General features: G+C 62.5%; 2 protein-coding genes across 2 annotated transcripts in view; both read right to left on the bottom strand.

The window, feature by feature from the left end:
• Positions 1-318: 318 nt before the first annotated feature.
• AKNA (AT-hook transcription factor) lies at positions 319-13,192 on the bottom strand (the record flags this gene model as incomplete). Its single annotated transcript, XM_079324571.1, is given in 25 exon segments — positions 319-583; positions 864-1,011; positions 1,226-1,351; positions 1,810-1,911; positions 1,995-2,153; positions 2,319-2,422; positions 2,538-2,711; positions 2,958-3,144; positions 3,292-3,521; positions 3,693-3,799; positions 3,890-4,073; positions 4,232-4,405; positions 4,491-4,618; positions 4,701-4,911; positions 5,000-5,100; positions 5,207-5,266; positions 5,679-5,836; positions 5,963-6,110; positions 6,560-6,634; positions 7,020-7,972; positions 8,112-8,274; positions 8,276-8,373; positions 8,992-9,113; positions 12,178-12,274; positions 12,505-13,192. Coding segments are annotated over 25 exon segments (4,962 nt in total).
• A 660-nt stretch (positions 13,193-13,852) lies between these two features.
• Positions 13,853-23,658, bottom strand: part of WHRN (whirlin) — a 53,426-nt gene continuing 43,620 nt past the window's right edge. The window contains exons 8-13 of the mRNA XM_079324237.1: positions 23,352-23,384; positions 19,452-19,523; positions 17,855-18,416; positions 15,907-16,085; positions 15,216-15,338; positions 13,853-14,427 (exon numbers count right to left, since the gene is read on the bottom strand). Coding sequence (XP_079180363.1) covers positions 14,245-14,427; positions 15,216-15,338; positions 15,907-16,085; positions 17,855-18,416; positions 19,452-19,523; positions 23,352-23,384 — 1,152 coding nt within the window. The 3' untranslated portion in view covers positions 13,853-14,244. The remainder of the gene's footprint in view (positions 14,428-15,215; positions 15,339-15,906; positions 16,086-17,854; positions 18,417-19,451; positions 19,524-23,351; positions 23,385-23,658) is intronic.

Raw genomic sequence — 23,658 nt, 5'->3', positions numbered from 1 at the left:
TGCTGGACAATTCTGACCCCTCCTGCAGCTTGGGGGGGTCCTAAAACAGACAGACAGACAAGCCATGCAGGGAGTGCAGAAAGGGGGACACCTCCAGCCCTGCTGCCCCCAGATCAGGCAGGGAGCACCCAGAGAAGAGATCCTGTTCCTGGTGCCAGGGAGGGTTTGGGGGTGCCAGGGAGAGACTTTGGAGGTGCCAGCAGGAAGGTTTGGGGGTGCCAGGGAGAGGATTTGGGGGTGCCAGCAGGAAGGTTTGGGGGTGCCAGCTGCAGGGTTTGGGGGTGCCAGCAGGAAGGTTTGGGGGTGCCAGCAGGTCCCTCAGAAGAGGCAGGAGCCCCGTGGGCCCCGTGGCAGGCCCAGCTCCGCAGCCAGTGCCCGGCTCATGCGGGTGGTGGTCAGCCTCACACTCTGGGCAGCCTCCACAGCCCGGCCCAGGGAGCAGTTCAGCTCCTCCAGCTCCTCCAGGTCCAGTCTCAGGCAGTGGTGGTGGCCCTGGGGCCGGGGGGGAGGCTCTGCCTGCTGGGACCCCGCAGTGACACCGAGGGGGACCCCGGCTGAGGTAGGAACTGCTGGGGAGCAGTAGCTGGGAAGGAGAAGAGACAGGGGCTCAGTGCTGCTCACTGGCTGTGTCCTCTCAGAGCTCTGTGCCCCTCCAGGGCTCTGTTCACCCACCCCACCTTATTTCCACTCCCCTCCCCCATCTTCTCCATGCCCACCCTCAAAACACAGCCCAACCCCCCCGAGGAGCTGATGGCCCTGTCACCCCCTGGCCATGGGCAAACCCAGCCCCTCCTGGGTTGCCCTTGCACTCCTGGGAGATGCTGAGCCCCCTGAGCCCCCTCCCAGCCCCAGAGCATCCTTACAGCATGGAGGGCACGTAAGGCACGAGGGGGACGGGTGCCAGGCAGATGGTGGCAGTGGTGGCAGCAGGGGGGGCTGCCAAGTACCAAATTCCAGGTGGCTCCAGCTTCTCGGCTGCTGGGGGACAGGAGCCACCAGGGCCATGCTCTGCTGTGGGGAGAAAGGTGGTCAGATGTCCCCGGGGGGGGTTAGGTGTCCCCAGGGGTGCACATCGAGTGGCAGCCCCAGGTGACATCACCCCTGTGCCACTCTCGCAGCCACTGCAGGGTGGGAGCAGTCCCCAAGCATTGCCAGGGGACCGAAGCTGTTCCTGGTCCCACCGCCCAGCCCCTGTGCAGGAAGGGGCTGTGCCCTTGTCACCCACCGTGTGTGGCTCTGCCCCCGCTGCCCGGCGCAGAGGGGCCCCTGGGTGCTCTGCAGGTGGGGCAGGACGTTCTCCTGGGGGTGCTGTGCTGGGGCTGCCGGGGGGCATCACCTCCCCCAAAGGCAGCTGTGGAGAGAGGAAATCGGGAATGTCCCCGGCAGAGCCAGCCAGGGATGTCTGGGAAGAGCTGAGTGATTTGGGGGGGCTGATGAGATGGGAGGAGGGGCTTTTCCTGCAGGGGAAAGGGGGTCTGCAAAGGTGGGCTCTGGACAGGGCTGGGACAAGTGACACTGCTCCCGGGGACACCAGGAACCCCGGGGAATCCCAGGAACCCCGGGGAATCCCAGGAATTTCTGCCCACACAGATGCCAAGGGGGGGTTTGACCCGTGCAGGACCCACATGGGGTCAGGGCACCCCCAGAGCTGCCCAGGCTGATCCCCTTGGGGGACAGTGGGGAGAACCTCAGGCCATGAACAATGGGGGTTGTTTGTCCCCTCCCTGAACCTCTCCAGTTAATTAATTAAGGTCATTAGCAGCTCTTAGGGGAGGTAGGGAAGCCTGGAAGGGGCTGGGGGCCACTCACCTGATGCCATCCTGTCCCTGTGACATCGGGGACACCCCGAGGTGCCCGGCTGCTCTCGGGGTGCGGGGGTGGCCCGTGGTGTGCCCGCCTGGTACCGTGTCCCTGCCAAAGCCCACCGTGAGCGCGGCCAGCGTCCCCAAGGTGAGGGTGGCCGCCTCCAGCCCCACCGTGCCGGCAGCACGCACCTGTGTACTGTCCCCGAAATGTCACCGCCCCCGGGGGCTTCCCAAGGTGCTTCCGCAGGGCGGGGGGCGCCCGGGGCCCGGCGGGGGACAGCTCTGACTCGGAGGCTGCGGCGGAGGACAGGGAATCGGGCTGGGATCCGCGGGGACCGAGCTCCAGACCTGCAGGACCCGCGCCGGGCTGAGCACTGAGGGGTCCATGGACCCCCAGGACCGAGTCCCCACGGTCCTGCAGCCCCAGAATATCCCGCTGCATTTGGGGAGGGAGAGTGGCGTGCAGGGAGGAGCGTGTTCCCTCTGTCCCCACCCCGGGGGGGTCCCACTTACCGAGGTCCGGCTCCTCCCTGCCCCGGGGCAGCGATGCCGACCTCTCCCTCCGCGAGGGTGTCACCCCGGGGGTCCCCCTGCCCCGCACCGGGGGGCTCGGGTCCCTGCAGAGGGGAAGAAACGCTGCCACCACCTCCACCACCAGGCTGGCAGTCAAGCCTGCTCACGGCAGAGCTGGTGACAGGCTGAGGCTGGGGGTGTCCCCTCGCTGTCACCTACCCCGAGGGTGCTGCATCCCGGGGGGACAATGGCCCGCCGGTCACGGGCTGCGTCCTGCCCGGGGTGGCGCGGGGAGCGGCTTTTCCCTCGGGATAGCTGCGGGAGCGGCGCAGGCTCTCCTCCAGCCGCCGCCGCAGCCGCCGCACCTCGTCCTGCAGCGCCCGGATGGCCTGGCTGCCCCACGACAGGTGTCACCGTGAGGGGGGCTGCTGCCAGCAGGGACCCCAGCAGCGCTGGGTGTCCTGGGGCAGCAGCAGCAACCCCCTTCCAGATCCCCCACACCGGCACCCAGCAGCATCGGCACCCCCAAAACCAAGCCTGGGGCTGGGCTGGGCTGGGCTGGGCTGCCTTTGGGGGGGGTCCCTGTGTCCCCCAGGAGGGTCTGGCCAGGTTTGGGGCGCTGGGGACACAGCCACTCACTCGCGCTCCAGACGGGAGCCCAGCAGGTCACAGCGAGCCGGCTCCAGGGACGGCAGGTCGGGGGACAGGAGGGTGGGCGATGGCGTTTCGGGGCACGGCAGGGGGCTGGTTGGGCTCCTGGCCATGGCTGGGGGGTGGCCACCGGCGCTGGCACAGCTCCTGTCTCCCACCTCCGAGTCCGTGTGAGCTGGGGAGGAGTGAGCAGAGAGTGGGACACACCTCCATCCAGGGAGGGTGACACCAGCACTACAGGGAGCCCCGGGAACCCCATAAACCAGAGCCCAGAGCCAGGGCCCCCCAGATCTCTGTCCCTCGCCAGCTCCTGTGTACTCACTGCCATCCCCGTCGGGGTCCGGCCCCACCTCGCTGCCCGCGCTCTCGGCCCAGCGAGGGGGCGAGCTGCTCTGGGAGGGGCTGCTGGGGGGCAGCCGGGGCCCCCCTGTGCCCCCCGGCGGGTAGATGCCCATCAGCTCTGTCTCGGAGGGAAGCGGGGCCGTCTCTCTCTTCCGCGGGGCACGGAGGGTGCTGGGGATGGCGATGGAAAGTCCCAGCGAGCCCGGAGTCCTGGGGAAGGGACGGGTCATCCCTGGCCACATCATCCCTCTGCACATCTGCAGCCCCGCCAGAACCTGCTCCCCACACCCTCAGTGCCTCTCCGGCAATCCCTGCTCCTCTTCAGCCCTCCAAATCCCGCAGGCAGAGCCGAATTCCTGCGGCAGGAGCGCGGGGCCGTACCCTGGGCCGGGGGGATGGCGCTCGGGGGTGTGCACGGGGGGGGACACCCTGCTGGCCTCCGAGCCCACGAAGCCGCTGTCAGTCTCCGGGGACACGATGCGCTGCTCCTGCAGAGGCACGGAGAGCACCATGGGTGCCCAGAACCCCGGCAGGTTTTGGGGGGCTCTCCGGGGGGGACCCGCAGTCCAAGCACTCACCTTGCTGCCTGTCCCACCGCTGCCGAGGGACACGGGCACCCTTGGTGGCCCAGGGACCTTCAGGGGGGGCTCGGCAGAGGCTGGCGGCTCCTCAGCAGTGGCAGGGGAGGGGTGGCCCCGTGTGTCCCCCAGGTTTGGGGGTCCCCTGAGGGGAAGTGTTGCAGCTCTTCTCTGCGGGAGGTGCCTGGGGGAGGGGATGGAGCAGGAATGACGGGGCAGAGCCCAGACGAGGGAAATGGCCTGGTCCAGCTCTCTCGTGCTGTTAACTCTGAGGTAAAACTGGAGACCTGATGTCAAACCTCCGGCTCACCCCTGCCTCACTCGCCCTCCCACAGCACTTACAGGGGCAAGGTCTCAAGGCTGGGCCCCTCCTCGAGTGACCGTGTCCTGCAGGGGACCCTGCTGGCGCCACTGTCCCCTGCACTGGGTGCATCCACCTCCTCCCGGGAGCCGCTCTCCGCCAGGCTCAGCTGCTCCAGGCTCAGCGACTCCGGCAAGGACTTGAAGTGCTTGTACCTGGGGGAACCCGCGGGCAGCAGGGGTGGGTTTGGGGACATGCTCCATGCCCGTGCCCCCCCTGCTCCACTGTGAGGGCACTCACTGCTCCAGCAGGTCCCCGAAATCCTCCTCCACTTGGTGCTGCTTGTCCCAGAGGGGCCAGGGCAGCCCCTCTGTCACCCCCTCACTGTCCCCTGCTGTCCCCCGATGACCCTCCACCAGCGCAGGGCTCTGCGGGCACAGCGAAACGGGCTGAGGGAGGCAGCCCCCATTAAATGCAGTGGGGTGGGGAACCTTTGCACCCCCAGCTCACCTCGGGGTGCAGGGAGTGGGCAGCCGGCGGTGGGGATGGGGCTGGGGGGCAGCGGGGCTGCGAGGGGGGCTGAGGAAGGGGCTGAGAGGGGGGCTGAGGAAGGGGCTGCGAGGGGGGCTGAGGAAGGGGCTGCCTCCTGTCCCCCGGCTCCAGCCGCTCCTTCAGCCCCTCCAGGAGCAGCCCCAGGCGGTAAATCTCCCCTTCCACTGCTCTGCAAGACACCAGCCAGCCATTAGTGCGGGGGGACAGCGACCCCCGGGGGCTCTGGGGAGGGGGTGGCAGGGGGATCGAGCACGCACCGATCAGGATCAAACCCCCCCGCAGCCTCCGGGAGCTGCTGCCGGCACCGCAGGTATTCCCGCTCCAGCGCATCCTGCGCATCCTTCAGCATCCTCATCCTCTGCAGCACAAGGGTGCGGGTCCGAGCCTGTCCACTGGGCCCAGACACCGCCACCCCCGAGGTCCTGCGGCCCCCCCGGCTGGGCTCTGGGAAGGGTCTGACACACCTGGAGCTGTTCCGAGGGTGTGGGGGCTTCTGCACGCATCCAGCTTTCGAAGGATTCCACCTGGCCGGGATTGTACGGGCTCAGCCCACTCCCCACCCCCTGGACACCCTCCCCCCCCCACAAGAAGCATCCCCAGGGATGCTCCAGCGCGATCCCCACTGCAGCCCCCTCCCCAGCCTTCCTTCCTTCCCAGCTCCCCACAGCCCCCTCCTGCAGCATCTCCCCCAACTCCTTCAACCCAAAACCCCTCCGCAGCTGCCCCCAGCACCCTCTGCACCGCCTCCCCACCCTATCCCTATAGTCCCTCACAGAACTCCCCCCAAATCTCCTCCCCACTGCCCCACTCCTGCAGCCCCACAGCACTGTCCCCGAAAGAACTTCCCCATGAAGCCCCTCTCCTCACAGCCCCCAGCACTCCCCTCTACAGCTCCCCTTTCCTGCATCTCTCCATGCCCCAGTCCCCCCTTCTTGCCTGTGCCTGCAGTCTGCGGCTCTGCCCTGCCAGTGCCCGGGTGAGCCGGGGGCCGGGGCAGCAGCACGGCCCGGGGCAGGTGGGGCAGCCCCCCCCGGGCAGAGGAGGGGACCGAGGTTGGGGTGAACCCCCCCGCTCTGACGGTCCGGGGGCTGCAGCTGCGAGAAAACACGAGAACAAGTGACACAGCAGCACGGGTGACACCGGCGTGGGGAAGGGGCTGTGGGGGAGCGGCCCCCCCACATGGATCAACACACATGTACCTGGCACATGGATCAACACACCTGTCCCTGGCGAGGCCGGGGCTGTGGCCATGCCCAGAGCCGCAGTCCGTGCCTGCGGGATGCTGAAGGTCATCACTCGGCTCCCGCTGGCCACGGTGCCCACGGCGAGGCTGCGGCTGGGCTGTGGCGGGTCGGAGAACAGGCTCACCTGGGCAGGGAGAGCGGGTTTGGGCAGGCAGCCTGCACCCCGACCCACCCAGCGGGCCCCGGGGCACCCTGCAGCACCTGATGGGCACAGCGGGCGGGTGGGGTGAAGGTGGGGACACGCGTGCGGGGGTCGGTTGGCACAGCCCTGCCTCAGTTTCCCCACCCACGCGGTGCTGCAGGGCGGGAGGTGGCAGAGGTGACACGGGGACGCGCTTCCGCCCGTGGCCCTGCCATCTCAGAGACGTGCCCTGCCACCCTGGGGACAATCCGGCACAGCCACCAGCCTGGCACGAAAGGGACACCGTGGACCCCTGGGCTGGGACTGCTCAACCGCGGCTCCCCGGGAGGAGGAAGAGGAGGAGGAGCCAGGGGAGGAAAACACAACAAATAACCTCAGGGCAGGGGGGAGCAGAGTGGGGAACCCCCCCAGGCATCCTGACCCCCACCCACCCTGGCGCCCAGGCGCAGCTGGTCGATGGTGTTCTCAGCCTCGGCGTACTTGGTCAGCAGCTTGTGGTAATCGTCCTGCGGGGAGGGGACACCAGTGGGTGACAGCACGGGCGCGGGGGATGCCCGAGGGGTGGGTGCTAAAAGGGGGAGGCAGCCTTGTGTGGGGACAGCAAGGCTGGGGGGAACCCATGGGTGGGGTGTAGGAACGCCCTCTCCAGAACACCCGAAACACTCTGCGTGGGGAGAGCCCCCCTCTCCTCCCAGGGGGACAGATATCCTGAGGGTGACAAGCTTTGGGGGTGACCGCCTTCCCGGGGGGACTGAGCATCCTGTCTCCATCTCTGCTCCCTCCCTCCCCGCCAGCTCCATGCGGGACCGGGAAGAGACGAGGGCACCAAACCCCCATGGGTGTCCCAGGGACAGTGACACCCCCATTCCCCTGCACGCCCTGCTGCATTACCTGGAGCTGCTGCACCAGCGCCGTGGCTTGTCTGGGGGACCTGAACTCTTGCGGCAGCTCGGTGCTGGGGGGCTGCGGGGACGCCCCCTCCCCGCTGCTCAGCAGCACCTCCCGCACGATTTCTGCGGGGGATTTGAAGCCGATGGGGCGGCCGGGGCCGCGGGGGCGGGCGGGCAGCACCCTGCCCCGGGGTGGGCGGTAGCTCTGGTCGAACTTGACCCGCGGCTCCACCTTGGAGAGGTCGGGCAGGGGATGGTTGAGGCGCCCTCGGCCGTACTGGGTGCCCTCGGTGCCCGTTCCCGAGGGATCCCTGGTTCCCTTGCCGCCCGTTCGCCTCCGGGGGCTCAGGGACCGCGACTGCCGGGTGGGCCTGGGGGGCACCGCCGCGGGCGCTGCTTTCTTGGGCACTCGGGATCTGCCGTGGCCTTGGGGTGCCGGGGGACCCCCAGCGCCCTGGGGCTGCCCGGTGGGTGCCAAGGCAGCGGTGCCGGGGGCTGGCATCCCTGTGCCCGCTGTCTGTGGCTCGGGGACGCGCTCGGGGCTGGGGTCATCGGGGGAGAGGTGCAGGGCGAGGCTCGGTCTCGGGGTCCACTCCTGCCTGTGCCCCCCGATGGTGTCCTCGGCCGTGCCCCAGCCCCGGTGCTGGCGGGACGGGCTGGCAGGGCCGGGGCTGGTGTCCGAGAGCCCCGAGGTGTCCCCCCCGTCCGTGCTGCAGCCCCGGGGCCGGCAGAGAGCCCGGCCGTCCCCCAGGGCCCCGGGGCTGCCGCTGGAGGCCGAGCCCCAGCAGCCCTCGGCGGACAGCTCGGGGTAGGGCTCCCCATCGCTCTCTGCCCCCCAGCGCCCCTCGTCCCCCCCGGAGCTGCCCCGCTCCTCGTCCTCCTCGGCCGGCTCCTGCCGCGGGTCCCAGCGCCCCTCGTGTGCCGGGGACCCCTCCTCCAGCTCCTCACCGTCACCTGCAAAACACCGGCATGGGGGGGCTGGCGCCACCCAGACCCCGCCGCTGTCCCCGGCCCCCTCGCAGCCCCCGTGGCTCCAGCAGCTGCTGGGACATTCGGCACCACCCCTTTTGGGCAGGAGGAGGGCAGCACTCACCCCACGGTGGGCTCCTGGCACCCTCCCCCAGCCCGATGACCCCATCCTCGTCCATCCGCCTTTCAAAGTCGTCTTCCTCCTCCTCCTCCTCCCGGTCCTCGCCCTGCCAGCGCGTCAGCTCTGTTTGTGTCCAGCGCAGCCATGGTGCCGGGCTGGCCATGGCCGCGGGGCGTCACTTGTGTCGCTTCATGGCCCGGCGGCGGTGGCGGCGGGCTGGGGACCTGCTTGTCGCGAATGTAGGTCACAGCATCGCCGCCGCGTCCTGGGGGGGCCGGGGGAGAGGGAGGATGCTCAGCGGGACACGGTGGGCTCTGTTTGAGCTGTTTCCCCCATGCTGGCTGGGTGTTCCCTGTCTCCCAAATCCCGGGGACAAGAGCACCCCCGATGACAGGGGGGACACTCTCGGATCAGATCCCACCATGAAGCTGGAGCTGCCACATGTCTCCCAGCTGTGAGGTCCTCGTGGGGAAGGAGCCCCTCAGGGCCACCTCAAAAGGTTTGTCCCCCTTCTGGGAACACCCAGCTCATGGTGGCACCCCGTGAATGTCACCCCAGCTGGGCAGACCAGCAGCAGTGCTGGGGAGGCAGGAGCACCTCAAAGACCCCTCTGGATGTGGGGCTGACAGTGAGAGGGATCACAGCAGAGAGCTGACACACAGATTTCACCGACTATCCCAAAGCATGAGCTCCTCCCTCACCCCCACCCGGGGTTTCCATCAGCAGCCTGAGAAACGCCGGATGCCAAAACCCCAAATGTGGGGTGTGGCAAGAAAGGCCACGGGGTTTTCCAACTGATGTCCCCTCTGCTGGATTTGAGCCCCATAAAGTTTGGCCTGGGGGGCCAAACCAGGCACCAGCAGCCCCATGCAGGGGCACTCACCCTGTACCAGCAGTCCCAGCACATCCCCATCACCGTGACCCCATGGGGAGTCCTGAGCACCCCGAAACCTTCCTGTGCCTGTGGGGCAGCCGAGCTTTTGCAGAAGGAGGAAATGATGTTTCCTGCAAGTTTGCAGGTGGCCACAGAAGTTTTAACCCCATCCGGCCCTGCGCAGTGGGGGCTGAACCCTCCTCCCACAGCATTCTCCTTCAAAACCTTCATTTTTTAATCCAGTTCAGAGCAAAATGCTGCAGGAAGAGAGAGGATGGAAGAGATCCCTGGGATCATCAACAGCTGGTCCAAAAAACATCAGCATGAGGACCTTGCAGGAGACCTAAAATTAAGCTTTGAAGCCCCAAAATTCAGGCAGGTGGGGCCCATCCTTGGAAATTTCCCCAGATTCCCAAAGGCAGGGTCCAGCTGGCCCCATCCTGGGATGCTGCTCACAATCCCAGAGATGCTGTAGCTGCACCCAGGAGCTGTGGCCTGTCTTGGCACATTCACAGGCAGCCAATTAAGCAAGCTCGTTACTGTGTAATTAGTGGCACGCAGAGGACATCTTGACAAGCTAATGAAACCTCATCACAATCCCTGGGCTGGCTGCTTGTAGCCAGAGGGTGCTGTGGTGATTTTGGGGTGCTGCTGGCTCAGGGATGAGGAGTAAACCTGTCCATGGCACCCACATGCTCTGGGAAAAGTCCTCTCATCCACTCCCAAGCCTCAGATCTGCAAATTCCTCGGGTATTTGTGAGGTTTGAGGTTATTTTCTAGCACCACCTGGCATTAAGGGTATCATCCTTGCACCAGCCTTGCTCCCAGCCCTGCCTGCATCCTTGGGGAATTCCAGGCAGGAGCAAACCCCAAAGCATCCCTTCAGGTCTTGCAAATCTCCTGGGGGGTTTGCAGGCCCCCACACACCGAGGGGGTATCTCCATTCTCCACAGCTGGAGATGCTCCACAGCTTCTCCTGCTACTGGGAAGGACGGGGCTGCCCATGGGATTCTTTGGACTCTGAGCTACTGAAACCAAAGAAGGATTTTTGGCTTTAGCTCCTCCCTGAGCTGGGATGTTTTCAGCCCCAAATCCTTACATATATCCCAGAGATCCCCACCAAAGTGCCTCCCATCCCAGCTCAAGCAGGATCCCAGAGCTCCTCAAACACCATGTCCAGGATTCCCAGAGGGAGAGTGTTGGGTGAAAGGAGCCTGGGATCCTGTTCTCTTGGGATATAGGAGGTTAAAACATTCTCAACCCATTTCTGGTGTTTTTTAAACCCCATCCTGGGCAAGGGATGGGGATTTTGATCCTCTTGAAGGAGGGAAGGTTAGGCAACCCACACATAGGGCTGTCACCCCATTTCTGAGCAGTGGTTCCCATGTGCACAGCCCACAGCAGCTGCAGGATCCCCTTTCAAACCCAGCCACATTTACTGCTTTCCCAGAAAGTCCCTCTGCTGATGGTCACGGTGGCAAGAGCAAAAAATCTCAGATTCTTTTCCCCTCTCTAAGTGATTTTCTCGCTGTTATGGGAGCACAGAAAGGCTTGAAAAATGATGTGGCTTCGTGCTCAGCAGCCACAAATCAAACAGAAACAATCCCAAGTGTGTGTGCAGAAATACATCCATATATTTTAATTTTCCTCTTTGAAAGCCAGGATTTTTTGCAACAGGCAACTGAAAACAGAACTAACAAGAAATTTAAAAGCCTCAGCTGGAAAACCCTGAACTCTGCTCTGCCCCAGCCCCTCAACACATCTCCCACCCTACAAATCCCAGCCAGGGCTGTCCCAAATTGTGGCTGGGGGTGGAGGTGCTGAGCCGCGGGAGGGATGCTCCCAGCAGTGCTGGGTGCTGCCAGGTCTGTGTCTGTCCCTGTCCCCAGCCCCAAACCCCGATCCTTTCGGCAGGCAGCGATCCCATCCCACTCCCTGCCCCGAGGGAGGCCGGAGGTGCGAGCAGAGCCCGCCCAGCTCATTAGCCGTGTGGGGCAGGGAGGCAGCGGCTGTCAAGGCCAGCACGAAGCCACCGTGCTCCTGGTTTATCAGCGGTGACAGCAGAGCAGACAGGAGCATCCTCCGCCCCAGGGCTCGCTCGGTGACAGGGAAGGGGGGACAGGGCTGCTGTCACTCTGCCTTCACTGCCCTGTCAACCCCGGGCAGAGCAGGGGAATGGGGGGGCTCTAAACCCCCCACATCCCTTGAGTGACACTCTCCTTCCCTCTGCCCCAAAAATCGCTTGTCTGGGACCGGTTAAAGCCCTCGCCGCACATTCGTGCCCGTCTGGGATGCAGGGGGGGTTTAACCCCCGTCCAGGCAAGGGATGGATATTTTGCGGCTCTTTTTGGGAGGTTTGAAGCAAACCAGAACGGCCTCGGGCTGAAACTTGGCAAGGGATGTCTGCGCTCCAGGAGGGAGAAATTCCTGGAGTATAAACCCTTTTTTAAAGCCCACAGAGCCCCGTTTTCATAGGCATGAAAGAGAGCAGAGAAGCGGAAACGCTGCGTTCTTAGTTTGCATTATTTCCTACTAGAACAAGGGCGGGACCATCTCAGCGAGGAAGGGCCTGACAAACCTCGCTGTCTCTGAAAGCACACGCCTGTCACCATCACTCCAAAGCCCACGTGTCACCCCAATTCCAGCGGCTGGGGGTTCCCCCGCCCCCCATACTGGCACATTCCCACGTTGAGGCATCAAAACCCCGCGGAAATGTCATTTTTCCACACTTGCAGCGAAGCAAAGCCCCGCAGCAGGACAGCTCCTCTTGTCTGGCGCAGAAACCCTCCTGGCCTGGCTGGGGACACGCCGGGTTCATCCCCAGGGCTGAAGCGCACAGAGCCGCAGGGCGGGATGGCCGTAATGCCCTGAAGGACAGATTTAATCCCCGTCTGGAGAGTGCTGTCCCCGCAGCACAGCCGGTGGCACTGAGATCCCTGCTTAGCACAGGGCAGCGAGGGGCTGGGGACAGCAGGGCTGACTGTGCTGGGGTGAACCAGCCACAGCTGCTCTGGGCACCCTGTGCCAGGGCCTCCACCTCTCACAGTTAGAATTTCTCCCCAGTATCCCATCTAACCCTGCTCTTTGTCAGTTTGAAGCCATTCCCTGTGTCCTGTCCCTCCATCCCTTGTCCCCAGTCCCCCTCCAGCTCTCCTGGAGCCCCTTTAGGCTCTGGGGGCGGCTCTGAGCTCTCACTGGAGCTTTTGCATCCCCAGCTCTCCCAGCCCGTACGGACAGTGCCTGCCCTGCCGCGCTCTCCGGCTGCCCTTGAACTTCACGAGGTGATTTAAGCCTGCAGGGTATCGAAAGGCAGCGGCTGAGCACGGGACACGCGTGGGCACCCACCGGCTGTCCTTTAAATAAAACGCGGAACTGAAGCTGAACTCCCTCGGCGGAGCCGCCGGCGTGTCCCGGCCCCGCAGCCCCGGCCGTGCCTCCGAGCCGCCTCCGCAGCCCCTGACGAAACCCGCCCGCAATCCTCCGGCCGCGGCGGGGAGGAGGCACCGCCGCGAGAAAAGTTACGACAAGTTTCCTCGGGGCCACGAAGGCTGCGACGGCGTGGGGAGGACGCGCCTGGGCCAGGAGCGGCGCGCCCCGCATCCTCCCGGCGCGCCCCGCATCCTCCCGGCGGGTCCCGCATCCTCCCGGCGCGCCCCGCATCCTCCCGGCGGGTCCCGCATCCCCCGTTGTGTCTCCCCCGCAGGGGCTGGGGGCTCCCCCGCTCCGCCCAGAGACCCCCAAGCAGCTCCCGGCTGCGAGCCAGCCCTGCCCGAGCCGGGCTCAGCAGAGCCGGGCTCAGCAGAGCCGGCAGCTCGGGATGCGGCCCCGGGATGGGGCCCGCGTGCTGTGCCTCCAGCTGCGCCTCCAGCTGTGCCCCCGCGGCGCTCCGGGCCCCTCTCCTTCCTTCCAGCTGCAGCAGGCGGCTCGCAGGGAGCAGCCGAGCCATTCCCCGCCACCCCGGGCACAGCTGGGGCACATCTGGCCCGAGGGCACCGCTGGAGAGGCGTCCCCCGCCCCGCGCGCTGCCCACCTGTAGGGAGGGCCCGGCCGGCGCCTCCTCGGCCGGCGCTGGGAGGCTCTGGTCCCGATTCCGATCTCGATCCCGGTCCCGGTTCTGATCCCGGTCCCGGGGCCGATCCAGCCCGGCCCGGCCCCGCCGGACAAAAGCGCGGCCCGCGGCAACAGGGGGCGGGGTTTCCCTCATTAGCATACCCGCCGTGCTCCGCCAATCAGCGCTCGGGGAGGGACGATATCAGCATAAACCCCGCCCGCTCCTTATTTGCCTATACCGCGGGTGGCAGCCAATCAGAGCCGCGGCTGACGGGACCTCATTGGCATAATTTATGCATCACGGGCGCCCCCTGGCGGAGCGCTGCCATGGATCGGATAGGATGGGATGGGATAATGGAATGGAATGGGATGGAATGGGATGGGATGGGATAATGGGATGGGATGGGATAATGGGATGGGATGGGATGGGATGGGATAATGGGATGGGATGGGATGGGATAATGGAATGGAATGGAATGGAATGGAATGGGATGGGATGGGATGGGATGGGATGGGATGGGATGGGATGGGATAATGGGATGGGATGGGATAATGGGATGGGATGGGATGGGATAATGGGATGGGATGGGATAATGGGATGGGATGGGATAATGGAATGAGATGGGATGGGATAATGGGATGGGATAATGGGATGGAATAGTGGGATGGGGCTGACACAGACCATCTCCTCCCTGCCCACCACCACTGCACTCTCACCCGCCCTGCCAGCCCTGGGAAGCCCTCAGGATATTAAGGAAAATATCCTGGCACCCCTGCCCCTTCCCAGCCCCGAAGCACCCCCCAAGCACAGCCATTTTTCTACCCTGATAGATTTATTGAAAAATTAAAAGCACAAGCTCTGTATATATAAATACGACGACATTGCCAGCAATTTACAAGGCCTCCGGTTGCTCTCTCTGCATCCCCATCCACCTGGGCACCTCGGGGACCACCCAAGGGAGCAGCAAACCCCCAGAACTCCCTCCAGGGGCCCACCTGCTGTGTGTGTGGCACTCAAACGATAGCGGGGACACCCAGACTGTGCTCCTGCCCCGCTCCCAGGCTGGCCGAGGGGAGAGGACAGGGACAGAGACTTCCAGGGATGCGCCCGTGGGGACGTTTGGGGACAAGCTGGGGGTGTCTGCGCGTGCGGGGCGGCGCGGCCGGCCAGGAGAACCTTCATCCCCATCCCAGTGCTCCCCACCCCCGCCCCTAAAGGGCCACGTTGAACTCTGTGACCAGGAAGTCGATGTAGTCCTTGTCCTTCAGCTTGAATGCCTCGGCGATGATGCGTGCAGCCTCCCGGTGCTCCTTCCCTCTCAGCCCTGTGCCGTTCACCTCCAAAATGACGTGCCCCACCTTCAGCTTCCCGCAGTTGTGTGCCGAGCCCCCCCGCTGCAGGACAGAGACAGGGGGAAAGAATTTCCTATCTGACATGATGGATGTGAAATATTTCACTTTTTGGGGAGAGGGGATGAATTTGGCTTCTCCCCTGCTTGCTCCTGGAGAGTGACGCCAGCTGGGATGGCCAAGAATAACCAAGGCAGTGTCAGCTCTGCTTTTTTTTTGCTGTAAATAATTTGAATTTTGCCCCAAGTAAACAGCAAACAGAGAGACAGCTCCAGAGGGCTCAGTTCCCTGGCTGCCATCCACCATTCCCCCTCCTCAATCCTCTGTCTGGCAGTTTCCAGACATCTGGAGAGAGCAGCCAAGCTTTCAGCACTGCCCTGATGCCCTTGGAGATGTCTGGATCAAACAGCTGGCTCCCAGAGAAGGGGTGTTCTGGGATGGGATCACCCACAGGACACAGACACCATCCTCAGCACGGCCTGGGGGATGCAGGGCTGTGGGGGGCACAAACCCCAAAAATCCCCTGCCCTGATGCCCAGGCTGCCCAGGAAGGAGAGGAAACCCTCAAAATCCTCTGGGTGTGCCCAGGCTGCCCAGGGAGGAGGAGAAACCCCCCAAATCCCCTTGGCTTTGGCCAGGGAGGAGGCAAAACCCCCAAATTCCCCTGGCTTTGGCCAGGCTGCCCAGGCAAGAGGGGAAACCCCCAAAATCCTCTGGCTGTGCCCAGGCTGCCCAAAGAGGAGAGGAAACCCCCAAATCCCCCTGGCTCTGCCCAGGGAGGAGGGGAAACCCCCAGATCCCGTCTGTGCCCGGGGGAGGGAGGAGGGAGGTACCTGGATGGTGACGATGCGGGGCAGCGGCTGCCGCGTGTTGGCGCCGCCCTCGATGGCGATGCCCAGGGTGGGAGCGCTCTTGGACACCCGGATCAGACACGAGGTGGGCTCCAGGAGCCCTGGCTGTGGGACAGATGGCAGCACTGCCGAGGGGGCCTGTGCACCTGCACACCCTCGGCCAGGGCCCCACAGCAGGCACCACAGGGGGACAGACACAGCCTGCAGATGTTTGCTGATTCTGACATCTAAAATCCCAACTCTGGGCAGGTCTGGAAGGGTTTGGGAAAGAGCAGAGCAGCCCTCTGCCTGCCTGCCTGCATCCCTCAGCCTCACCACCATCAGAAACCCGCTAAGTTATGTCTGATACCCGCAGCCACCTTTGGGTGACAGGTGACTTCACTCACGTGGCTTGTGGATGTCCCTTTAGAGCCAGGAATTCTCCCACGCCCCAGGCAGCTGCTTGCTGGAGCTGGGAGGGATGGGATTTACCCAGGATGGAGTCACACAGCCCTACAGTGCCTCTCTCAGGCTCTCCTGACCCTTTCCCCACAGAGACCCCAGCAGAGAGGATAACCATCCCAGCCAAGCAGGACACAGGCTGCTGCCTGCGGGCAGAGGGAGTGGAAGGGGCTGGCCAGGCACAGCGCCGGGCGCCCCCTCCCACACAGAGCAGCACCCCAGCCCCCCTCACCGGCTTGGAGGCCCCTTCTGGCGCCCCCTCGCTCCTCGCCGCCTCCTTGAGGCTCCGGCTCCTCCCGCCGCCCGCCTGCCGGCTCTTGTCCTTGCCGCTCGTCTCCAGCTCCCCGATGTCCACCCCGCTGTCCTCGCTGAGCGTCTGCCCGCTGTCCGACAGCTGGGAGAGCGTGGAGGCTGGGGAGAGACGGCCATCAGCCAGGGTGGGCAGCGCCAGGGCTGGGCTGGGCAGCGCCAGGGTGGGCAGTGCCACACCAGGGCTGGGCAGTGCCACACAGGGCTGGGCAGTGCCACACCAGGGCTGGGCAGTGCCACATAGGGCTGGGCAGTGCCACACAGGGCCGGGCAGCTCCCCTGGCATTCACAACACACTGCAGAGCAAGGCTGCCAAGCAGAGCCCTGCAGGACCATGGAATTGCTCAGGTGGGAAAAGCCCTCTCAGATCATCGAGTCCAACCACAAGACCAGCACTGACAAGGCCACTCTGAAAACATGTCCCCAAGTGCAACATCTAAATGGCTTTTAAATTCTTTCAGGGATCTCCTGAAGTTCCCTCATAGGATCCCCACCATTGCCCTGGGCAGCCTCTCCCAGTGCCTGACCACTCCTTCAGTGAAGAGATTTTTCCTATATCCAACCTGAAGCTTCCCTGGCACAGCCTGAGGCCATTTCCTCTTGGGAGAAGAGATTGACCCCAACCCGCCTGCACCCTCCTGTCAGAAGAGCAGAGCTGTGCACAGGCAGCATCAAGAGACAAGTGGCCTCAAACTCTGGTCTGGAATCCAACCCAGTCCCCAAACTGGGATGGATGGAGTGATGCATTCAGGGATCCTGCTAGAAGATCATGCTCCTCAGGAGGGTCTGTGAGGAGACAGGGACGAAGCCAAGTGAGGAGGTGCTGCCATGTAGGAGCTTCCTGCCCTTCCAGACGCAGCTGGAGGCTGTGAATGTCAGCAGCAGCAGCTGCAGCTGCAGAGGCGCTGAACAGGAGCTGTCCCCGACCCGCACCGAGCTGCAGTGACCGCACCGCGCCACGCGAGGGCGACATTGCCACTCGCGTCCGTCCCGCGGCGCCACGGGTCCGGGACCGGGACCCCGGGATTGCCCTGGACCCCCTGGACCCCCGGGATTGCCTCGGACCCCCGGGATTGTCCTGGATCCCCGGGATTGCCCGGGACCCCCTGGACCCCCGGGATTGCCTCGGACCCCCGGGATTGTCCTGGATCCTCGGGATTGCCCGGGACCCCCTGGACCCCCGGGATTGCACGGCATCCCCCTGGATTTCCATGGATCTCCGGGATTCCCCCTTTCCTCTCCATCTCCAGGACCTCCTGGGACCCCTCCCCCCTCTCCATCTCTGAGGGACCCCTGGGTCACACTGCTCCCTCACCTCCACTTCTTTGTCCTGGAATAAACCTGACACCTGAGCTGAGTGTAGGCACAGTTAGATTTTTTTTTTTCTCCCCCATAATACACAGTTAATGGGAAAAAGCCAGAATTATTTCTGGTCCTTGAGATCACAGAATGACCTGGGTTGGAAGGGTCTTAAAGCCCATCTCATCCCACTCCTGCCACGGAGGCACTTTCCACTGGAGTGAGCCCCATCCAGCCTGGCCTTGGGCACTGCCAGGGATCCAGGGGCAACCACAGCTGCTCTGGGCACCCTGTGCCAGCCCTGCCTACCCTGCCAGGGAACAATTCCTGCCCAATATCCCATCTAATCCTGGAAAAGCCATTCCCTGTGTCCTGTCCCTCCATCCCTTGTCCCTCTCCAGCTCTCCTGGAAGGGGCTCTGAGCTCTCCCTGGAGTCACCCCAGCTGAACACCCCCAGCTCCCTCAGTCTCCACAGCAGAGATGCTCCAACCTTTGGATCATAAACCCCAAAATCTGTGTGCTGTTCCATTCATCCCTCTCCAAACACCCCAGGGATGTTTTTTCCACTCACCTCTGGCCTGGGGCAGGGGCCTCACTTCGTTGACGTCGGGCTCGCTGTTGGGCTGGTGCACCTCCACCATGATGAAATGCTGGTTGGCGCCGGCCTGGGGGCTGCCCTTGTCCGGGGGAGGGGGCGCGGGGTGGGCGGGGGGCGGAGGCGGGCTGGGGGCCGGGGGGCTCTGCAGCCCCTCTGGGGACGGGCTCTGCAGCCTGCTGGGGGACTGCACCCTGGGGAAGGGCCCGATGGGGCCGAGCAGGGCGAGCTGCGTGTCCCGGCGGGGGCCGTGCGGGGACGGGGAGATGGTGGCGTAGATGGCGCTGGGGGCAGAATCCTCGGTGCACGTGGAGGAGACGCTGACCGTGTCCTTCTCGGGGGGCTGGGCGGGGGGAGAGGGGTTCCGGGGGGCCACGAAGAAAAGACCGGACTGGGAGGATTCGGAGGAGGGGCGCTTGGGCTTGTCCTGCGCTGGGAGCCGGTGCTGGGCACACGAGGGGTCCAGGGGCTGGGGGGCTGACGGAGGAGGAGGGGGCTTGAAGTTGGGTGGCTCCTCTGGGAAGGAGGAGAGATCATCCTGCCAAAGCAAGCACAGCTGGTAGGACACCATGCCCTGCTCAGTTCAGTGCATCTTCGTAACTGTGTTGGGTTGATGTGACCAGCAATGTGGATACTGTCCCCATCTGTTAAACCAGCTGGGGCAGTGCCCCTGATCTCCTGGCACATATTTTCTGCTAATGGGCCATCTTTAAACCAGCTGGGCAATCATCTTTATCTTCCCACAGCCCATCCTCCCTCCAGCAGATATCTCCTGTTCATGGCCAGTGAGTCCCAGGGCATGGCTGATAAAATTCCATCATCCCACTGGGAGATGCTCCAGCCAGGGCAGGAGTCAAGCCTTTCCTACCCAGAGAAAAACTGAGATTTTGGACACCAAGGGACCTTCTTCCCATGGGATTCCAGAGGAAACCCAGACCTTTCCACATCATCCCTGGAGCTTCAGAGGAAACTGCACCTTCTCCAGGAGCACTGCTCCAGCTGAACCACATCTGCCCCTGCAGGAGGATGCAGCCACCATTGAATGGGACTGTGCCACCACCCTGACTGACTGACTGTGTCAGCTTGGATTCTGACTCTGGCAGGGTTTGGGATTGTTCTTTGTAATACTGTATTTCTATTTTAATTTTCCTAGTAAAGAACTGTTATTCCTAACTCCCCAATCTTTGCCTGAGAGCCCCTTAATTTCCAAATTATTATAATAATTTGGAGGGAGGGGGTTTACATTTTCCATTTCAAAGAGAAGCTTCTGCCTCTATTGGCAGCCACCTGTCCTCCAAACCAGGTCAATTCCTCACCCTGATACAGCTGAAGGAGCTGGGTGTTACAAAAACACCTTCCCCACCTTCTGACAATGGCAATATGACTCACAGCTGAGCACAGCTGCAGAACAACCCACCCAACCTTTGGTTTGCAGGTGGCTGCTCCTCTCCAGTCAGCCAGAATCCTTCTGACCCATCAGTGCCTCCCATGGGGTTGATATGGCAGAGCTGAGGCACAACCCAGCACCCCCAGTTCATCCCCTGCTCCCACCCAGCCCCGTGCTGGGCCTTACCAGGGACACATCTGGCAGGGTGTTGATGCTGCTCTGGTGGCAGTCCCCAGCTCCCTCCAGCTCTGACGTGTTCTGAGGGGGCACAGAAGGGAGAGAACATGGCACAGCAGCAGGGGTCACCAGCACAGTGATGGGCACAGGCAGAGGGATGCTCCAAACCCCTCCCCATGCAGGGCCAGCATTACCCAAAGGTTTTTGCCTCCCTGGGGGTGCCCTGGAGCCCCCCTGCTTTGTTGGGATACAGGCTCTCCCAAGCTAAGGAACATGCTCAGAGCAAGCTGTGGACCTGATATGTGTGGGTGAGCTGCTCTAGGCCCAAACCAGCTGCTCCTGCTGAATTTGGGAGGAGGGAAGGAACCAACCCTGCAGCTTCAAACCCTATTGGTTTTTTTTTTTCCCAGAGGAAGGACAATAAAAATTTAAAACTCTCCTCCCCTGGAACCCAGAGCAGTGGGTCTCAGATACAGAGAAGGTGCTGCCACTGCTTTATGAGTCAAAAAAACGTGACCAGAAATGCCACACCACAGTCTGGAGGATCCCACAGCTCCAGAACCCCAGGAGGGATTCCCTGTGGGAATCTGTAGGGTTGGGCCAGGGAGAGGCCAGGGATGCCAAACAGAGCAAAGCTGGATAAGGTGGGGGTGGCAGAGTGGGGGGCACAGCAGAGCTGGGGTGCAGCTCTGCCCTGGGGGAATCCTCTGCCAGGGGGGACCATCCCCAGCCCCCAGTGCCCCTGCCAGGGCAAACCCAGCCTCAGACTCCCCTCCCTCAGGATCTGCTGCCCAGACAGGCTGAACTCAGCTCCTGTCATGCCTGCAGGGCTGCTTGGATGGGGCAGGGCACAGTTTGTGTTTAAGTGCCTGTTATTTATTGCAGGGTAAACAGCTGATTAGCTGAAACTCTGGTGCATCTGCATCTCCCCCAGCTGCTGGAGGCTGCTGCTGTGCCTGTGAGATGCTCGTGTCCCAAAATAGACACGGGAGACAATTAAGACCATTAGAGGAGCAGCAAAAACATCAATGCAAAGTGCTTTTATCTCTGTGGCTTCTGAGGGAGCCCTGGAGAATGGGAACACAAAGAAACAGCTTGTTCAGGGAGTGACAGGTAAAGGCCTGGCTTGGGAAAGCTCATCCTCAATTATTGCAACATAAGGGCAGATGGTTTTTAAAAGAGAATCACAGAAGGATTTGGGTTGGAGGTTGAAGATAGCTCATTCCAACCCTCCACCATGGGCAGGGACACTTCCCACAGTCCCAGGTTGCTCCAAGCCCTGTCCAACCTGGCCTGACACAAGGATGCAGCCACAGCTGCTCTGGGGAATACGACTGGCAGCAGCCAAACTGTCCCAGTTGTGGGAATAATCTGCCTGATGCCCCCTAAAACCTGCCAGGGCCATGTCCCCAGCCCTGTGCCCACCCCAGGCCGTGTCCCAGCTCTGGCCCTGCAGCAGGACCAGTCTGTGCTGGGCTGTGGCTCCTCTGCAGATGCTGGGTGGGCACAGGTGCCACTGCCAGCTCTATCCCCCAGCCAGGGACACTGATGCTGCTCCTCCTCCTCCTCAGGGCGCCTCTGGCTGCTGCAGAGTCTGAGCAGGAGATTTACCTTTCCCCAGGCTGGGTTCTTTGGGGGCAAAAGCAATAAAACAGTGATTGCTCTGGGCCATAAAACACAACGACTTTTAAACACATTTGCTTCCAGGAATTGGCTATTTCAAGGCTGTGCCTTCCTGGATTTCCCTTGAAAGACTCATGGAAGCCACTGCCCTGAAAAATGAGACTTTATTGAGAAGGCTGCTCCCTCCTGCTCCTCTGCCCCATCTATTTTTCAGTTTCTGAAAGAAACCAGAGCCAGGTGAGACCCTTCCAGCCCCTCAGAGCAGCTGGGAAAACATTTGTCCTTCTTTTCCTAAAAAGAGTCCCCAGCAGGAGTGATGGAGCTGCAGAGATTCTTTCAGACAGGAAGACAGTTTTCATTTGCAGATTATAGGGAGGAGAAACTGCTACCTCCCCTGGGAACACAGCCCAACCTTTAATTAACCTCTCAGCTTCAAATCAGTCCCCTAATTTCCAGTTACTGCTAACGAGAGTTTTGCTGAGCTGCTCAGCCTGAGCCCTGTGGGGTTTCAATCCTGAACAAGGGCACCAGCCTGGGAATAAACCTGGCTTCCCTCCTCTGCTCTTTCCATCTCCCACTCTGGAATGCAGCCACAGGGATGGAGGAGCCACAGGCTCCAGAGTTTAGGGGCTCTAGGCATTCCTAATGTCCCCACACTGTGGCTTCACTCTGTCTTCATCCTCATCCTCATTCCCAGCACGTGGGACTCCTCCACGTGGGATACCCCAAGGAGCTGGGAGCCAGCCCTGGGAGGAGAAGGCACCTCTGGATGGCAGCAGCTTTGCTAGGAGGGGGTGGAGAGGAAAATCAAACCCCACAGGGATCCTTCATCCCAGCACTGAGGGCTAGGCAGGAGGCAGGGACAAAGGGAATGCCTGAAAAATCAGGAATTCCCACTGCTGTGGTCAGACCAGCTGCACCTGATTATTGCAGCCTGCAGCTGATCTCTGCCCTGCAGGACTCTGGAGTCTCAGGATTTGCTAGTGACACTCAGACAGTGGCTGAGCACCCGTGGCTGGCACCATCCAACACAAATTCTCTCATTCCCAAGCATCCTTCATGGCATCACTTATCCATGGCAGGCCCTGCCCAGCCTCACCCTGTTGCTCTTGGTGGCAGTGCCCTCTCCAAGCTGTGGGACAGGTCTGGTGTCACAGTGTTTGGTCACAAAGCCAAAGGCATCTGTGTCCCACGGTCTGGCTGCCTGGGATAACTCCATCTGGGAATGCTGCTGGATGAGAGCCATCCCCATGGGATGCAGCTCCTGGGGCAGGTTTACAGCTGCAGCTCCTCTCTCCCCAACCTCTGCTCTCTGAATTCCTCCCTGAGGAGCAGGGAAGGGGCTCCACACCCTGCAGCCTCCCCCAGCCAGGACACCCAGGGGTTCCTGGGGCTCTCCCACATCCATGCCCAGCCCCTCCACAGCCTGGCTGAGGATTTCTCACACACAGAGCAAGGGCACTGACCCCCTGGACTGCAGCAGGGAGTTCTGCACACCCAAGGCCCACGAGGAAAATTCTCCCCCATGCTAACAATGTGTGCTGAGAGGGCTGGGGCTGGACAAGAGGAGTTTCTGCAGAGACCTTGATGTTGAAAAAGGCTGTATGAAAGATGGGGACAGATTTTTTAACAGGGCTTGTTGTGGTAACACAAAGGAGAATGGTTTTAAACTGAAAGAGAGTCAGTTTAGATCAGATAGAAAGAGTTTTATAACAAGGGTGGGGAGGCCTTGGCACAGGGTGCCCAGAAAAGCTGTGGCTGCCCATGGATCCCTGGAAACATCCAATACCAGGTTGGGCAGAGCACCTCGGTCTGGTTGAAGATGTCTGGGCATTAAAGGTCCCTTTAACCCAAACCATTCTGTGATTTTCTACTGGTGTTTAGCCAGGGTGTCCACACAGCAGCAGGGAGGGCAGGGAGGGCACTGTGGGATCCCTCCAAAACCCCATTCCTGGGGTGTCCTGGCACTCAGGTACCCCTGGGTGTGGTTCAAGTTGAGCCTTGTGTGCACTGCAGCACCAGGGACTGGGGGCAGGAACAGAGGAACAGCAGAGGTGGGTGACATGAGCTGGCCATGCAGGAGCTGCAGCACCCCCAGGCTGCCCTTCCCTTCCCTTCCCTTCCCTTCCCTTCCCTTCCCTTCCCTTCCCTTCCCTTCCCTTCCCTTCCCTTCCCTTCCCTTCCCTTCCCTTCCCTTCCCTTCCCTTCCCTTCCCTTCCCTTCCCTTCCCTTCCCTTCCCTTCCCTTCCCTTCCCTTCCCTTCCCTCCGCACTGACCCAGCCCTACCTCCATCAGGTCTATGAGCCACAGCAGCCTCTCCTGGGGTGGACCAGGGGGAGAGCAGAGGAAAACAAGCACAAAAGTGAAAATGTAACATCAGGGAAGGTGCAGAACAAATGAGTGAACTGAGAAATCCCAGCATGGAGCTGCCCTCATCCCCCTCACCCAACCCCACCCAGCAGAATCCACACCCAGCTGCATCCAGGGCAGGCTGGAGTGAGCCCCTGTGAGGGGCAGCAGCAGGGGCTGAGGGAACAGTTTGGGAGCCCTGCTCCACATCTCTCTCCTGCTCCCATCACCCATCCAGCATCAG

The sequence above is a fragment of the Erithacus rubecula genome, assembly GCF_903797595.1.
Source record: "Erithacus rubecula genome assembly, chromosome: 21".
NCBI classification, from domain to species: Eukaryota; Metazoa; Chordata; class Aves; order Passeriformes; family Muscicapidae; genus Erithacus; species Erithacus rubecula.
Note: the sequence above shows the minus strand (reverse complement) of the source record. Positions and strands in the feature narration are given on the sequence as shown.